General features: G+C 39.2%; 1 protein-coding gene across 4 annotated transcripts in view; it reads right to left on the bottom strand.

The window, feature by feature from the left end:
* Positions 1–17,918, bottom strand: part of TBC1D12 (TBC1 domain family member 12) — a 93,215-nt gene that overhangs the window by 12,936 nt on the left and 62,361 nt on the right. For all 4 annotated transcript variants that reach the window (XM_073353843.2, XM_073353844.2, XM_078853833.1 and 1 more), the window contains 4 exons: positions 11,631–11,746; positions 8,782–8,864; positions 2,200–2,317; positions 1,685–1,791 (listed from right to left, as the gene is read on the bottom strand). In XM_073353843.2, the coding sequence (XP_073209944.2) occupies positions 1,685–1,791; positions 2,200–2,317; positions 8,782–8,864; positions 11,631–11,746 (424 nt within the window). The remainder of the gene's footprint in view (positions 1–1,684; positions 1,792–2,199; positions 2,318–8,781; positions 8,865–11,630; positions 11,747–17,918) is intronic.

Raw genomic sequence — 17,918 nt, 5'->3', positions numbered from 1 at the left:
AGAAACAAAAATCCTTGTTTTCATTACACATTTATTGAAACAAACCCACTTGTAAAAGCAGAAGAGTACTGTGTCCAGTTCTGGGAAAGATGTGGACAAACTGGAGAGCGTCCAGAGGAGAGCAACAACGATAAAAGGCTTAGTAAACCTGACCTCTGAGGAAAGGTTTAAAAACTGGGTATGTTTAGTCTTGAGAAAAGATGACTGGGGGAGGGGGTCAATAAGTCTTCGAATATGTTAAAGGCGGTTATAACGAGGATAGTGATCAATTGTTCTCTGTTCCATGTCTTGTATTCTCATACTTCCTTAGTCTCACCAAATGTACACGTCTTATGTAAGGCTCAAGAATTACTATCACTTATTTTTAGAATGAAAAGCTAGTAAATTTACTTTGAAATTTCCATTAAAAATTGATATCATAAAGAACTTGTGAAGGTGCAACCAATCAGTGTTTGATTGTACACTGCTTTTTACCTCTGAAGACGTGTCTTGGCCTACCCAAACTGCTACTTTTACAGTGTTTGGGATTGGGAAATTTTTTTTTCTTTGCAATTAAAACACACACACACACACCACAAAACTGTCAGGGAATTGAACCATCACTCCTCTTTCCTAAGCATTGGCACAGTATACCAGAGCTTTTCCTCTATGTCACGTCTTCAACAGAATTTAGAAGAGCTCTTCTACCTGTCTTTTAGCTATATAAAAAGAGTTTATTTGCTGTGTTTTATTTGCTATTCAACAGTCCATAGCATCAGAGCACTTTATTAAAAAAAACCCAAAACAACAACAAAAAACCACACATATACCAGGCAGAGTACTCATTAATAGTATATACAATATATAAGGAATAGAAAAGCACTTAGTTGGACATTATGCTCTTGCAAACACTCATTTTGATAGCCTGGGTTAAATGCCTGATGAACTGAAATAGTTTTGAAGCAGGTCAATATTTAAAACTTGTGCAATGCATAAAATTTTGTAAAAATTGTGTGAATGAAGTTAGCACCAAGTTTTAAACACAACTCAGCCTTTTTATTCTTTTTTAAATGAGCTGGAGGTCATTAGAGCATATTATAACCACACTCATTTAAGTACATATTATTCAAGCATTCCCCCTGCCCACACAAAAATCACAAATACCTAAATTCAGTCCTCAACTTAGATTTTTAATTACTCTCATCCACAAGCGAAAAAAACGTTCCTTTATGTATCTTTGGGGGAAAATGTGTCTTTATATGCAAAAGGTGTGCCCCAGAATAAAAAGTTGTGCAATTTTTGTGTATTAGTTACATAGCAATGAAAAGAGGTGTTTAGAATGGAAACAAAAAGTCCTCATAGCTCACAAAGGACTCTGCTTATAAGGATGTGAAATATTATTTCTATAATAAATACATCCTAAAGGTGTCAGTGGTTTTCTTCAAACCTGACTTTTTTCTTCATTTTAAAAACTGTATTAAACTCACTATATTCTGACCTTTTTAAAAGAAAAAGCTTCATATAAGCTGACAACCATTCAGTGGCAAAGTGCAAGATTTCTGATTACCTGATCTGTAAAAGGGATCATCCCCCCATATCAGAGACAGCAAACAAAGGAAAGAAAGGAGGGGTGGGGAAGATAGGTACACATTTGGATAAACAAAGTAAAGAATTGTGCATAAAAGTATGTATACATGACACGCACCATGAGTAATATTTAATTCATTTCCTATAGCTAGACTCCAGACCTTCCCACGAACACTTGGGGGTAACCCCTGCCACCACAATTCTCGAACTCTTCGGGTAGTACGCCTAGGGGAAAAACAAAACAAAAAACAAAACAAAAAAAACAAAAAAACAGGAAATTTAGCAATTTCTGTTTCCTGATCTCACTGAGCAGTTTAGCAGTAACATAACATGCTACTACCCAAGTCAAAATTTGAAGCTCTCTGCTTATGTTCTTGGACTGAAAAGGGTTAAGACCGCAATGCCTAGCAGCCCACTGTAAGGAACATCTCATGTTGCTATAATAATTCTTCATCACATCTGAGGCACTAATGATGGGATATAAACTTTCTTTGGCTAGTAGGATCAGTCCAACATATGGTCAGGAGTATGGAGAAAAAAAATGAAGTTGGTGGTTCCTCTGTGTTCTAAGAGTAGAAAAAAACCAAACCACATTTGTATTAGACTTACACTAGAAAAAACATATTTACTCACATGCCTTCCCAGTTAGGTAATATTTCATTGATCCAAATCACCATAGCACTAGCAATATTTTCCTCTTGCTTGAATCGTTCTTTCATTATTCTTTTCCTTTTATGTGCTTCTTTAATTTCTAATGTTAAAATAGACAACGTTTTAATACATGATACTATAGGAGCACTGAGTTAGATAATTAAATATTCTGATGGTCTCCGGAAAAAGGTCAAAGCTAAGAGTTAGACATATGAAAAATACATTTGCATATGAACTGCTTCAGAGACTGAAAGCAGGGATTATCAAATTAGTTTTTTAAATAAACTCATTTCCCTAGAAGACAAGTCATGTACAAATACATAGGTCTTCTTACATGCCTCATTGTTAGCTTAAAATGTAGTCCTGCTTTGAAAAGTGACTATAAAAATAGCAATGCAGTGTTCCACGTTTACTGTAGCTAAAGGATTTCCATGTCAAATGTACTCAGTTTATCATAAAAGTGTTTTTCTCCAAACCCAACCATGCAAATCAATCTTGGGGCCTGAGATTCAAGCTGGCTTCTATCCTTTCATAGATCACCCCCCAAAAAGGGTCAAATTGGGAAGCAGGGTGAGGGTTTAGATGCTCTTGTGACACAAAGCAATCCAGTCTTTCCACCATCTAATGCCATGCTTCTTCCTCCATTATAGTCTGTTTCCATGACAGCAGCATCTTTCTCAATGGTTTTCTTATATGTCGTCTATTGGTTTCCTCTTTTCCGACTTCTCCCAGGTAGTATACAATCCAGGGCTTGTCTAGGAATACAGTTTTTTGATATCTGTACAACCGGTCTAAAACAACTACAATCTTCTTTCTCAAATAATTGTCTTTACAGTCTGCTGCCCGTCCTTTGTGCCATATATCAGTTGTTGGTTACTTAATCCCACCAGCAGACACTAAGTATTCTTCACAAGCATCTCTGATGGAATGGATTAAGTTTCCTGTTGTAGGATTCTGGCATTTGCCAAGTTTCAGAAGCAGATAATGCGAGTGTCACAATGGCACCACAAAACTTGATCTTTGTTCTTGTGTGAATCTTGTTGCTTTTCTGGACAGCTGCTAACATTGAAAAAGGCTCCACTTGCCTTCCACTTCTTTATGGAGTTGGCCATCGGCACTAACTGTGCTTCCAAGATACACAAACTCATTAGCCATGCTGTATACTTCATCATCACTTCTGTACCATCACTGCTAACCTTCTTCAATGATCATGACTTTCATTTACTTCTGGATAATTCTTAATTCTACTTTGGTGGCCTCACACTTGTCATTGGTACTGGTCTTTTTCATAGCATCATCATCATCATCATCATCATCATCATGTGTCCAATAGAACACGTCATCTGCAAAGGAGATCCTTAAGTTTTCCTCTACTCCATATAATGGTTTCTTCCTTTTATGATGCTTTTCATGTCACATAATCTATCACAATGCAGAAGAGGGAAAGTGATAAAATGCATCCCTGTTGTGCTCCAGTGACTATATCAAATCAGATAGTCTCTCCATTTTGTCCTTACACAGCATTTTGAACCTTCATACAGCATCCTGGCCCATGTCATGATCTTTCTAAGAAGCCCATATTGTCGCAAGACCTTCCATAGCAACTCTATAAATGCAGTCCAAAGTTTTGGTGAAATCTATAAAGTTCAAGATTAATCTTCTCCTGTAAGCAAGGCCTTTCTCAATCAATCAATCTCAGGGTGAAGATGTAGTCTGTACACAATCTTTCTGGTCTAAAGCCTACTTGCTCCAGATGCAGTTTTTCATCTATGACCAGTTCCCCCACCCCCCAATAGTGCACTACAGAACACTTTTCCAGTATAACAGCTGTGTTAATCTGTATTCGCAAAAAAAAAAAGGAGTACTTGTGGCACCTTCAATTGGTTAGTCTCTAAGGTGCCACAAGTACTCCTTTTCTTTTTCCAGTATAGAAAGTAGCATTATTCCTTGCCAGATGTTGCTTATCAGTGGTTTTCCTTTTTTGGAATTTGTAGATCACACCTTTCTTCCCTCTTCTGGGCAGAATTCTCTCCCTTAAACTGTATCACAAAGGGTATATTTTTCCCATGAACTACCACCTCCTCCACAGCTTTACACATTTTAGCCGTGATCTTATCTTGACCTGGCACTTTGCCATTTTTAGCTGCTTCTTGTTTCTGCTTCTGAAATTTCTAGCAGTGAGATTTAATTCTTCACATCCATTGGAATTGTTGGCCCTGGCTAGTTGAGTACTTCATTAAAATATTATCACCATTGTTCCTTTTGTTCTACTTTCATTAAAAATCTTCCATCTTTTGCTTTTATGATACCTCCACATGCTGCTTTGACTTTTTTCTTTTCTGTCAAGCCATTCTCTCATCTTTCCAACAACTTCTTTATCTTTCTCCACATACCCCTGTTGCAGCATGCATTGTTGTTCCTGCTGTCATATCGCTGGTGCTTGCCTCTTTTAAAAGGGGAACAGACAAAATTCTGGAGCAAACGATGGCAGCTTAGAGGATGTGGTAGTAAAACATTCCACCATGTACCAGCCTAGTCCAAAAGTTCCAGAGGAAAAAATATTCCCACAACTACATGTGCATCCCACTATCTTTAGTTTTGTAAATAACCATAGGTTTCATTATTCTCCACTGGAACCTGAAAAACAGCTCTGTTAAGATTATTTTGACTCTGCTGAGCTAATGAGAGGAAGAGCACAGTAATAGCTCATTTTTGTCACTGAAGTCAGCAGATGTGCCTCAATATGCACAAGGAGCATATCTGTCCAGTAAGAAGGTACTATTTTTAGTCACTTTTCGAAGCAGACACTCCCTTCCAGCATGTGTATTGTGTGTGATTCCATATAAACAATCAAATGGCTGCTCTTTAACACGTTAACATTTTGCTTTCATTTTGATAATGGAAGAGGTGCCTTGGTACAAGTTAGCATATAAAAAAAAAGTATCTTTCTTTTGCTTTGGGTTTGTTTGTTTTAAGGTCATGGGAGATGGTCTTTCTTTACAGGATATGATTACGAAGCAGAGATAGAAACATTGCTACTGCCTGTTCAGCCATCATGCGCTTTGCCAATCAGCAGATCACAATCCCAAGAGAACTCTTTGTCCAACTGTATTCAGAAAGCAACTGACGGTTAGTCCAGTGGCGGCATAAATACTCCTGAAAGAATAGTGCCCAACATCTACTGCTGGTTTTCAAAATTTAAAAAACTTTAGAGGTATGGGATTTCTCCTCAAGCCATATGAGCGGCAATCTATTTTTAGATTACTGCACAGTACTGCATAATTTGATAAAGTGTTTGCATTAAAATAACCTCAGACGGAAACTACTGAAGAACACACACACACAAGCAAAAGCTCTCTTCTTACAGCAAAGTCTTTGACAAGCCAAGAAATTATATGTTTTAGAAGATGTTAAGCTTATCAGAATTGTAATTAATCTTCGGAGAAATCCCACAGGACTTAACCTATAATCTTTGAGTAGATGACTTATTACCAAATTTCCAAGTTAATTAAATAAAGCCAGTAGTCTGGACCAACAGAAATCTGATTAGAATGAATACAAACTAGAAGCACTCCTTTAGCACGATTAACACTGCTATATACAAAACGTCTAGTAAAGCGAGTTCTATACCAGGTTCTGCCAATAGCATGTTTTTACCTCTATTATAGCTGTATGTCCTGAGCATCTGAATTTACAGTAGTTCTTACACACTGGAGAATTCCATCAATCACAGTGTAACTACAGTAAATTATAGCTAGAGCATTAGCAACAATAGTGAAATTTAAAATCCAAACATCTGCATTCTAAACCCACTTTCAGTTATTCAGTTTTCTGAAACTTTCACCTATTGGGATTCAGTTTAACAGGCTTTATCTCTTCCAGGAAGAGGACTTTGGTTTTGCTTAAACTTTTTTTTTTTAAATTCAGTTATTCTTGATTGTACAAAGAGCAAAATTATTTTCCTATGATAAAAAGGATCCATTATCCTCCTCCCCTTGTTTTGTTTTTTAAAGAGGAAGGTCTAGCACTGAAATGGCTCATGGTAAAATACTGAAGTTTGGCCTTGCACTGAGATGTGTTGTGGCACTGAAGGAAATGGTATTCTGTTGAAAACTGATCTGGATTCAGCTGTGTTAAAGCCATTGATCATTTGGCATATTCAGTTGAAGTGTCACAGCTTGTTTTTAACTGCTTTTTATTGAAACTGAAGGTAAGCTATGCAGTACACCTTATCTAGTGTGCACTAGAACAATATGCATGAAATGTTGCATTTTGTAAAGTGTGCAGCAGGCCACGCACAGTTAATAAAAACAAGATCTGCAGGAGTCCTCATCTCATGCAGTGTACCTTTTGCAAGGGGTACAGTGAATGGGGCAGAGTTCTGCAGTCCCTTGCCTTAGTCACTCTGCATCTTTTAGATATGCAAGGTATGGAGACCTACCCTCTGTCTCCATACATCTTGTAGGGTAACACTTTGCAGGTCCAAATGAACATGGGGGGGAGGGAGGGGGCGCTCCTTAACATAGGATAGGACAGGGCATCCTAATAGTGTCTAGCTTTTCTTTTAAAAAAAGTTCTAGGAAATTAAAAGCTACATTAAAAAATTATATGGTTAAGCACTGATAAGTCAGAACTGCCAAAGTTCAGTATACACAAGTTTAACTCGACCCCTTGTGTACACATTGTGAACACTAATATTTGATTTTGTACAGCCTTTTAAAGTACATTTTGTTTGGTACGCAGGCTCTTGTGTTAGTCACTGTGCATTTTCTACACAAATTACTCTCATGGATTGACACATAATAGTACAAGATGCTACACTTGTATTTACGGCTGTAGGAAAAATATACAACCATATTTTACCACCTGAGAAATAGTAAGCTATCAAACTTAGGGCTTGATTCTGCAAACACTGCATTCACATTCTAGAAAAGAACTACTGGGCCAGGAAATTCCACATAAGACAAAGGGCCCCAATTCTTATTAGGGGTTTTCCGTGCTATTGCAATGGAAGTTATATGTAGTAATAATTTTGGTTTACTGTGACAGGCCCACTGACAGTAGGGGGCAAAGGGGTCAATTGCCCAGGGGGGCCGCAGGGCTCCTAGGCACGCCCGGGATGGTACCGGCGGCGGCAAAGGCTGCCAGGCGGACATGTGGAAGCCCTAGCCATGCCAGAAAAGCACAACCAGCGGCAGCTTGCTGGGCACCAGCCACGGGAGAAGCAGTACCACACGCACCCACACACTTCAGTAAATGCCATTGTCGCTTCACATATCTGTATCTTAAAAAAATATCTAGCAATATTCAGGAAGGCACCTTTGGCTATGACTTTTTCAGCCAGTTCAGTATATCACGATCAATAAGACTGATCTCTGTCCAAAGATGCAATGCATGCACATGCATACAAATGACTTTTCCTCTCAAGATCAGCTAAAGTCCAATATTTTTCCTAGCAATGAAAGTGTGTGTTTATGTTTTATTCAACTTCCTCTTCCATAGTATATGTACTGTATGTGATCCTTCATATCCCATAAAGAATTAATTTCATACCAGGTAGTTGAAGGTTGCTATCAAATCTCTCCTCATTCTTCTCTTCTGCAGACTAAATAACCCCAGTTCCCTCAGCCTCTCCTCACAAGTCATGTGCCCTAGCCCCCTAATCATTTTCGTTGCCCTCCAATTTCATTCCATAATGTATTTAATTTAAATATATAATTCAAAATAACAAATTCTACATCTTACATTTAGGCTCACAATTTGTTTAATACTGGTGCCATAACTGGAAAAAAAAGTTAACTATATCAAGCAACGCCACAACTTACACACAGTGGGTTCTAATGTGCTATCAATAGGATAAAAAGTAGTGTTGTAAACCTCAGCCATCACTTTCTAGTGGGCCCACTGACTGTTCTGCCCTGGGACCCGGAATGGCTGTCGGTGGGCTTCATTGTGACAATTCCCATACCTACCTATATGACTAATTTAAAGGCAGCTCAATGGCTTTTAGATACTATCTTGTGGTTTACATATTCAGAATAATAAAGTTTTGTTTGGAGGATCCACTGTTATCAAAAATAAAAGGGGGGTGCAAAGGTGAAGTCTTTGATAAGCACATGGACAAGCTGGGATTTGCATGCATGTGATCTTTGAAGTTCCTTGGCATCCTCAGGGGTGCATGTGCCCTTTTGAAGATCTGGCCCTAACAAATAGTAATTGTGATGGTGGCACTGGTAGCTGGGAAGATTTAAGTACCTAGAAAGTTTCCAACTGACCATACTGCACAAAAAGTTAAAACAAGTTTCCACTTAAGCGTTGGAGACTATATTCAATGTAAGAATTCACTTATTCACAACAGTGATGAAATTAAGGCTACAAGTTGAGACTGGTGGTCTGGTTTAAACTGTGAGTGTGCCTGTGAGTTCTGCAGCACATGAGTAGTATTAGCCCAGAAATGTAGTCTTTAATGTAAATACTGGCCTAGAAGCTAAAAATGTCCTTATTCTCTCATTTTTGAGATAGAAAACAGAACTGTATTACCATGGTTATAGTTAGCTAACATACCTCGTTTTTTTGCCTCTGCCACCATTTCATCATACTCTTGTCTGTGACGTAAAGCCTCCTCTATGGATTTGGCAGGAAGGTTTCTGAAAACAAGTCATTTCTGAATTCAATATATGGATGACATTCTGGACCATTTCAAGACAAACTGACTGGTTTCTCTCTCCTTTTTAAGGTGAATTTAGTGATTATATTAAGTGGAGGAATAATGGAAAATGAAGTCCAATATGGTGAAACATTTGTATATAAACAATCTATCAGACAAGTATTTTTGCATATATTGGCTCTTATCACTCTCCTCACTGTTAGTAAAGAGACTAAGTGACTTGCTCAAGATGAAACAGACTATGGCAGAGCCAGGAACAGAATCCAGGTCTCCCGAGTGCCAATCCAGTTCCATAATTATAAAATCATCCCTCCTCTCAACCCAGTTGCTGAAGAACAACCTCCAAGGTAGAGAAGCTCTATGTCATTCAATCACTGCTCTCTGCTAAAATTGGTAATAAGTTTGCCAAACACTACCACTTGCAATGGCATTTTGCATGTGATGTACACAAAAATATACACTAAGAACAAGATCATCACTATAATGCAATAATCCGGAACTTCCATTAAGACATAATGTTGTCTATTACTGTAAAACTTGGTACTTCACTATCAATTGCAGGCCCTACATAAGTCAACATATTTTAGGTCTTGCCAATAAGCTATTTTTATCATCACATGTACAAGTAATACTGGTTAAAGCACAGGGTGAGAAAGACGCATTCTGGAAGGCTACGAAAACATCTGCTAGAATGGCCTTCATGAAGCTGCAGAACTAATTTCACTGAGGCATGCTTGAAAGTCAGGGATTCTTTTACTAGAAAACACACACTTCTGGCTCATCTAGAACAAAGTTATTTTAACTTAGTGAAATTTCACGTTCTCATGGAACCTTTAAGGTCATACAAAAAGCTTTGTATGATGTTAAAGACTCATTCTACACTTCCTGTTTCATGGTTCCGTTTCATTAAGATGGATGAACCCTGAGGATTTTTGTTCCCAGATTCAGAGAAAATACTAGAAATTTCAGTCCCACACCACTGATTGAGCTTGCATACCTCTGGGAAAACTAAAATATTCTAATAAATGGTAAAAATTTCCCAAAGAGATTTAATATGAAACTGCATTAATGCATGCTAGAATTTTTTCCATTGATAATGAAAGTTAAATCAGCCAAGTGATGGATTAACTGAGTCTTAATGATTTGAAACTCATAAGAAAATTCCTGTAACTCAAAGAATTCAGCACCCACACACACACAAATCAGACAACTATATATTGCTCCCTTAACTGTTAATTTCTCAAATGTCTACTTCTCATTTGATTCAGTATTTCAAAGTTAGTGCTGGCTCAGTGGCTTGTATACTGTGGCGTCACATGGTAACAGCACAGTAGTTTAGAAAACCTCTGGTTTCCTAGTCTTTTGAAAACATTTTAGAAATGATCTCAGCCTCTACAGAGGGAGGCAGAGGGTTGATCATATTTAGCACACCCAAATGAATGAAAACAATATTATAGTCTGAAGACAGCCTTAAGATAAATGCTGAGCAAGAGTAAATGTACTGAGCAAGACGCTAGATATAAAGGTTAACATGGTATCTTGCATTCCTGCTTCAGGAAGGTGAAAGTCTCCTTTTGCTGAGCAAGAAGCAGCATGGGTTTGATTACCTCTTGATTCCTTTATTGTCAGTGATAATTAAAAACTCAGACTTCAAAGCTCTGAGAGGAGATGGGGTGGGGAATTCAGTAACAAAACTGCTAATAGCTCAACCTCGATTTCATTTTGGCTACCCTTTATCGACAGAATAAATATAACTTTTAATGTGACTTTTGAATAGGATTTGCTATAATGAATAGAAAGATGAAACTTATACATGTGCCAAAAATACAATCAACTCATGTATTTACAAATAAGCATTGATATGCAGGTATATATTAACAAGTAAAGATTTTTTACTGGGGGTAGAATGCACTTACATGAAACATCAGTATTGCTTTTATACACTGCATCACCAATTTTTATACTTCAGGCAACTGTATAAGACTTTAATATATTGTAACGGGTGAAGGAGGGCTATCTTATAGAAATTCTCTTAGTCTAGAAGGGTGGCGGAAAAGAAAATAAATTGCATGAGGTATTTTACCAGAAGCAAGTTCCCAAGCCACTTGCAGGCTAGAAAGTAGGTAGGAGCAAGTTCACCCTGCCAGAGTCAGAACCCAACATATTTAGTTGGTAAGCAATTACCCTGTATTTCCTGGCAACAGCATCTTTTTACCATATGCCGTAGTTACATTTTTTATCCCCAAAATTAGGCTCTCATGGTGACTGGTCTCAGACTATGCTCAGCAGACAAGCATCCATGCTGACACCCTCTTGGTGGTCTAGCAAATAAAATATTTTAGGAACCAAGCAGTGGAGAAATGGGGTTTTAGGAGCGGTCCTTAAGAGAATCTTTTATAAAGGAGTCTGCAGAATGAAGAGTTTTGAGAATCAATGTCACAGGCAACTACCTGACAGCACTACAGGATGAATATATAGGGAAAAATTCTTGCTCCATTGACTTCAATGGAGCAAAACTCTCATTGACCTTAATGAGGTCAGTATTTCACTCAATTATTTAGTTAAGGTCTCAGATTGAGTAATTTATAAAGAAATTGTTCCAGTTTGACCAGTATAATACCTTGAGAAAGAAAATTGTAAACAGGACATCTAAATTACTTAATTTTTGCTAGGTTGGTAGGCAGGAGGGCATGTATGTATACCACATTATTATCTACTTCATGGCAGAATTCACTACTATACTTACGATGGTCGATCTTCCAAAATAAGAGCAGTAGTTGAAAGTGGTTCAAATACAAAATTTTTACGTCTTGTTGCCTGGGGTGGAGGTTTACATGTTCTTCCTGTTCGTGCTTCATATTCCTAAGTAATGTTATTCAAAGAAAACATTAAAAACTCCAAATTTCAAACTTCCTTATAACTATGGGACATGTTTTCAAAATGAATCAATGAGGAACTAATACATTCCAGCTTTAAAATGATTTACATCAAAGGAGATACTGCTATTTCATGACTATTAGGAAGTGAAAACTAATGAGAAGGTTACATTTCAAAAATTAATATATCTGGTTACAATAGATCCATGATTACATTCTAAATATAAATCTGTATTCGTATGCAACTGAAATTATAAAAACAAGTGTAATGTGTTTTACAATGTTAATTGCAGTACAAATATTCTATTGGAGCAGTCATATGAAGAATTACAAAAAATACTAATTAAGATGAGCCTTCTAGTTCCCTTCATTTTTATTTTCCTTTTCCCCCCTTAATGGCTGCTGCTGTCGTTTGTATGATGTTGCTCTTATTTCTGATTTCCACCTTTTCCCAACATCCTTTTGAATACCAGTGAGAAGGATGTGCTCTTGTTGTTCAAATTTAACTATACAACACAGAGTAGTACCGTAATCAAGGTCTTATATCATTCCATCTGTTACGGATGTACATGTTTTAACTTGTATCCTTATGACTGAGAATGAAGTAAGTGACTTCCTAATTAGACAATGTATATTTAAGGGCAGGAGGGGAGACATTTAAGATACCCCAGTGCAACCTCAGATACTCACCCTTAATTGACTTCCAAGTTACCCCGTGACTCATTCTTACATACAGATTACAATTCAAGATTTTTCTATGTGACAGCATTCAGCTTAAACCCAAATGACATTTTCACCTTAAACATTCTCTTTATGCCAAAAAATAAATTCTGGCTTCTCCTCTCTAATTCAGTTTCTTTCACAAGCTGCAGTTTAACAAAAACAGAATATATAGGGGCGAGTGTTTGTTTCTAAAGAAGAGAATAGAAGTACATTGGAACCAACTGTTAAAATAGGCCTGTTCTCAAGATGAGCCAAGAATCTTGTCCAAACTCATATGAATAAGTTTAAAAAACTAAGTTTATTCCTGTACATATTTCAGCACTGTCCACTTTCAGAAGTAAAAAAGAAATGTTTTACATTGAATTTCCTGAAACAAAAAGAATCTGTATCCATTTCCTACAAAAAATATATCATAAATGTTTTATTTAGAAATAAATAGCAAAATAGAATCATAGAATCATAGAATATCAGGGTTGGAAGGGACCCCAGAAGGTCATCTAGTCCAACCCCCTGCTCGAAGCAGGACCAATTCCCAGTTAAATCATCCCAGCCAGGGCTTTGTCAAGCCTGACCTTAAAAACCTCTAAGGAAGGAGATTCTACCACCTCCCTAGGTAACGCATTCCAGTGTTTCACCACCCTCTTAGTGAAAAAGTTTTTCCTAATATCCAATCTAAACCTCCCCCACTGCAACTTGAGACCATTACTCCTCGTTCTGTCATCTGCTACCATTGAGAACAGTCTAGAGCCATCCTCTTTGGAACCCCCTTTCAGGTAGTTGAAAGCAGCTATCAAATCCCCCCTCATTCTTCTCTTCTGCAGGCTAAACAATCCCAGCTCCCTCAGCCTCTCCTCATAAGTCATGTGTTCCAGTCCCCTAATCATTTTTGTTGCCCTTCGCTGGACTCTCTCCAATTTATCCACATCCTTCTTGAAGTGTGGGGCCCAAAACTGGACACAGTACTCCAGATGAGGCCTCACCAATGTCGAATAGAGGGGAACGATCACGTCCCTCGATCTGCTCGCTATGCCCCTACTTATACATCCCAAAATGCCATTGGCCTTCTTGGCAACAAGGGCACACTGCTGACTCATATCCTGCTTCTCGTCCACTGTCACCCCTAGGTCCTTTTCCGCAGAACTGCTGCCTAGCCATTCGGTCCCTAGTCTGTAGCTGTGCCTTGGGTTCTTCCGTCCTAAGTGCAGGACCCTGCACTTATCCTTATTGAACCTCATCAGATTTCTTTTGGCCCAATCCTCCAATTTGTCTAGGTCCTTCTGTATCCTATCCCTCCCCTCCAGCGTATCTACCACTCCTCCCAGTTTAGTATCATCCGCAAATTTGCTGAGAGTGCAATCCACATCATCCTCCAGATCATTTATGAAGATATTGAACAAAACCGGCCCCAGGACCGACCCTTGGGGCAATCCACTTGACACCGGCTGCCAACTAGACATGGAGCCATTGATCACTACCCGTTGAGCCCGACAATCTAGCCAACTTTCTACCCACCTTATAGTGCATTCATCCAGCCCATACTTCCTTAACTTGCTGACAAGAATACTGTGGGAGACCGTGTCAAAAGCTTTGCTGAAGTCTAGAAACAATACATCCACTGCTTTCCCTTCATCCACAGAACCAGTAATCTCATCATAAAAGGCGATTAGATTAGTAAGGCATGACCTTCCCTTGGTGAATCCATGCTGGCTGTTCCTGATCACTTTCCTCTCATGTAAGTGCTTCAGGATTGATTCTTTGAGGACCTGCTCCATGATTTTTCCAGGGACTGAGGTGAGGCTGACTGGCCTGTAGTTCCCAGGATCCTCCTTCTTCCCTTTTTTAAAGATGGTAAGTGATAAGCTGCTGATTAGGCAGCTGTATCTGCCTGAACAAGTACAGCAGTCTGTTCCAAAAATTGTTTCCACCTGAATTTCACACACTACACTACATGGAAGAGCTTTCTTTACACCTTTTCACTACTAAGTATTTATATCTGGGAATAAAGGTGGTTATTGACTTGGCCTATATATTCCATTCATACAGGACATTTATTCTAAAAGGTTATGAAAAGTGAAAACAACTTTTAAAGTTATCTGTATAACAACTTAAGTCTTACAAAAAAGTTACTATGCAACCTCAAGGAGCTACCTGAAACCTTTGGATAATGTACAAGATGGAACAAAAATATTGTTCACCATGGAGTCACGTAACTCCCACTTGTGGTCGACAGTAAAGTGTCTGCTAAGGAAGTTCACTGGTATGTTCTGGTTCCCTGAAAGACAAACTGTCAACACAGTGGCTTGATTGGTCACGCATCAATTCCATAGTCTGACTGCTTCTCCGCACAGGGGGGTGGTAAAAGATAGCCATCATTTGTCTGACATTATGAAGGTAAGATGGTCTTCAATGAATAGGAGAAAGGTCTTGCAAGCCTTTAGGACTGCCCACAATTCCTAACTATTGATGCACATAGTGGACTCTCAAAATACCTAAGTGCGCTGTGCTGTATGGCTCTTGTCCATGTGAGCTCCCCAACCTAAAAGAGACACATCTGTAATAATTTTTTCCAGTGAGGGGGAAAGAAAAGGAACATCCAAGCATACCTGGTGTGGATTCTTCCAGTGAGGGGGAAAGAAAAGGAACATCCAAGCATACCTGGTGTGGATTCTTCCATCATAGAAAAGATTACATAACTATGGCAGGAACAATTACTATGGCATTCTTACAGTATTGATTTCAAGAGTACACTGTTTGAAGCCACACTTGCAGGCAATGAAGATGGAGTCTGGCAAACGGCATTACATAACTGCATAAAACTATATGATGCAGCAGAGAAAAAACTCTGGTGCTTGAAGATGGTCTATGGAGGTCATTCATTGCCTGGAACCTGTCCACAGACCTCTGGACCTCCCTGGGAAAACCCAAAACATGAAGCCATGATTCAGAGTGTATTACAATGACAATAGCCACTGCTCTCAAAGATGTATCCACTGCTGATTGAAGAGTGGTCCTGCCAACCATCTTGTCTTTTTCCTATGAGAGCCTGAAATTGAGCTCTGTCCTGATGGGGAAGCATGTCTATGAAGTCTGAAAATTGGGAATAGTTTAGGTAATCATACTTAGCCATCAGTGCTTGGTAGTTGGCTATCCTGAACTGAAGACTGGTATTAAAAAAAAAAAAAAAAAAACACCAACTCCTTCCTAATAGAGTTGCTTGCCTTCTTTGTCAACTGGAGTAGATCTAATGTGTTGCTATCTTGATCTCTCTGTGGCAGCCTAACCACCTAAAAATTAAGAGAAGGATGAGAAAAGAAAAATTCTACCCTTTCGCTGGGACAAAACATTATTCTGCCCTTTTATGGATGGGAGACAGTGCCAGTGGCTGAGGTATGCTAGACTGTTCTTGTTGGCTCCATGATGACTTCATTAATAGGAAGTGCTCTTCTTCTGGAAGACTGAAGGAGGTCGGATCGCTTACATTGAGGATCCTGAACTTCCTCAAGAGAAATCTGTAACTCCCCTGCAATTTGACATAACAGATCCTGGAACTTCTTATTGTCACTGGGGGATATGGAGACATTAGAGTCACTGCTTCGTCTAGAGAAGAGGACAATCTTGTCAATATCAGAGGAACTGCTGGATCTGGCACATAATCATCTTCAATGGGTTCAGGAGGAAGCTCTAGTTGACCTCTCGTTCGGGAGGGGAGGTTGTTTAGACTCCCTAGAAGGCTGAACCAAGCTGATGGGATGGTACAGGTCCGAAGGTCCCCAGTCTGGCCAATAAGATGGGTCAAACGCAAGTTGCAGTATCCCCATAGCATGGGGTAACAAACACTGCAAGATGGATGTTGAGGTACAAGTTGGTCCCAAACTGGTTCCGGTCCCTTATCCAGAAAGGTACGCTTCAGAGAACGAAACATCAGTTCATCAGATGATTATGGATCTCCTAAGGAAGAAAAAGCAGATGATAGTACCAACAGTCCTGCTAGAGAAAAATCAGAAGCAGAGAATGGAATGGGACTCCTCCCATCAGTTGCAATCTCCCGGTGAAAGGAAAAGGAGTACTTGTGGCACCTTAGAGACTAACCAATTTATTTGAGCATGAGCTTAATCTCCCGGTGGAATCAGGACCTCCTTCATGAGAGAAGGACCTGATTGAGGAGACTGAGAATTTGTAAAAGCAAAAATGTCCTCAGGTGGATAAGATTCAGCTCTCCCCACAGCATAAGGGATCCTGTCTGCTCAAACTGATGGAGCCACAGTAATTACAGTCTGTGCCAAAGTTGTGCAAGATGAAGTTGGTACAGTCAGTAGCTGAGACTCAGTGGTTGCTTCTAACTGGTCAGTCTAACAGTCAGATCCCAGAGTTTGGTTGGATGGTACCAGAGGCACTGTTGACGACAGATCGCAATCCAGTACCAACGAAGCCCTGGATTTGTAGTCTCTCTTGTCACGTCCCTGAGATGTTCTAAGTTCTCTTGGACTGAGCTTGAAGACTTTCAGTCTAGGCAGGGTTGTAGCCGACTTCTTCTATGTGGATTTGGAAGAGAATTTATTCTCATGTTTATGAGAATGCTCCCAGCCTTCCCAACAAGACACCAGTGAGGGATCTGTAGTCAGACCTCATGGTAGGAGGGGTACTCCTTGATGAGTCAAGCCTCGTATTGGAGGGGATCCCATCAGGTGCTCAAGGAGAAGTTTTTACCTTTCATGGGTACAACTGGGGAACAAGCAGCACATACTGCACCTTGCCACAACGCAGGCTTCCCCAAGGCAGTGCAGGAAGCATTGATGGTCAGTGCTGACTGAGAAGTAGTGCAGGCAAGAAGCTCAAAATCTTGAAGCCTGAAGTCCTGAGCATATCTAGTACCTACAGTGGGGTAGTGGACTATAAAAAGCAAAACTAGAATTTTAGAGTTTTATCTGGTAAAAACTTTTCACACATACGTATTTACAAACTAACATATAAAGATGACAAAGTTCTTGGAGCTGGAGGTTCCAACCTGAGCCATATAGTGGTGAGAAGGAACAAGGGGGTCCGTCTGCTCCACCCTTTATTTTCTCAGTTGGAGGCTCAAGGAGAGCAAGGGGTGCAGACCAACAGACACAGGTTTCAAAATTCTCCAACTATGGGCACATGGATCACATGCGTACCCACATGGAATGCACATAGGGACCAGTACTTGTAGATGAAATATAATAGGCTTGATTCTTCAATTCCTTCATCTAGAACTCCAGCTACCTTAAAGAATGCCCTACGCACACTTCACAGAATGATATTTTATAATAGCCCAGTTAGATGGGTTTTAAAAAAATAAAATAGTTTGAGATAAAGTTCTATGTTCACAGTCTCGGCTACAAATTCCTGGATACAGATCTCCGTTATTACATTGTCTTTAAACTTATAGAAATAATAGATTAAGTTGTCAACTG

Source organism: Lepidochelys kempii, chromosome 7, assembly GCF_965140285.1.
Source record: "Lepidochelys kempii isolate rLepKem1 chromosome 7, rLepKem1.hap1, whole genome shotgun sequence".
Taxonomy (NCBI): domain Eukaryota; kingdom Metazoa; phylum Chordata; order Testudines; family Cheloniidae; genus Lepidochelys; species Lepidochelys kempii.
This window is presented reverse-complemented; position numbering and strand designations above follow the sequence as displayed.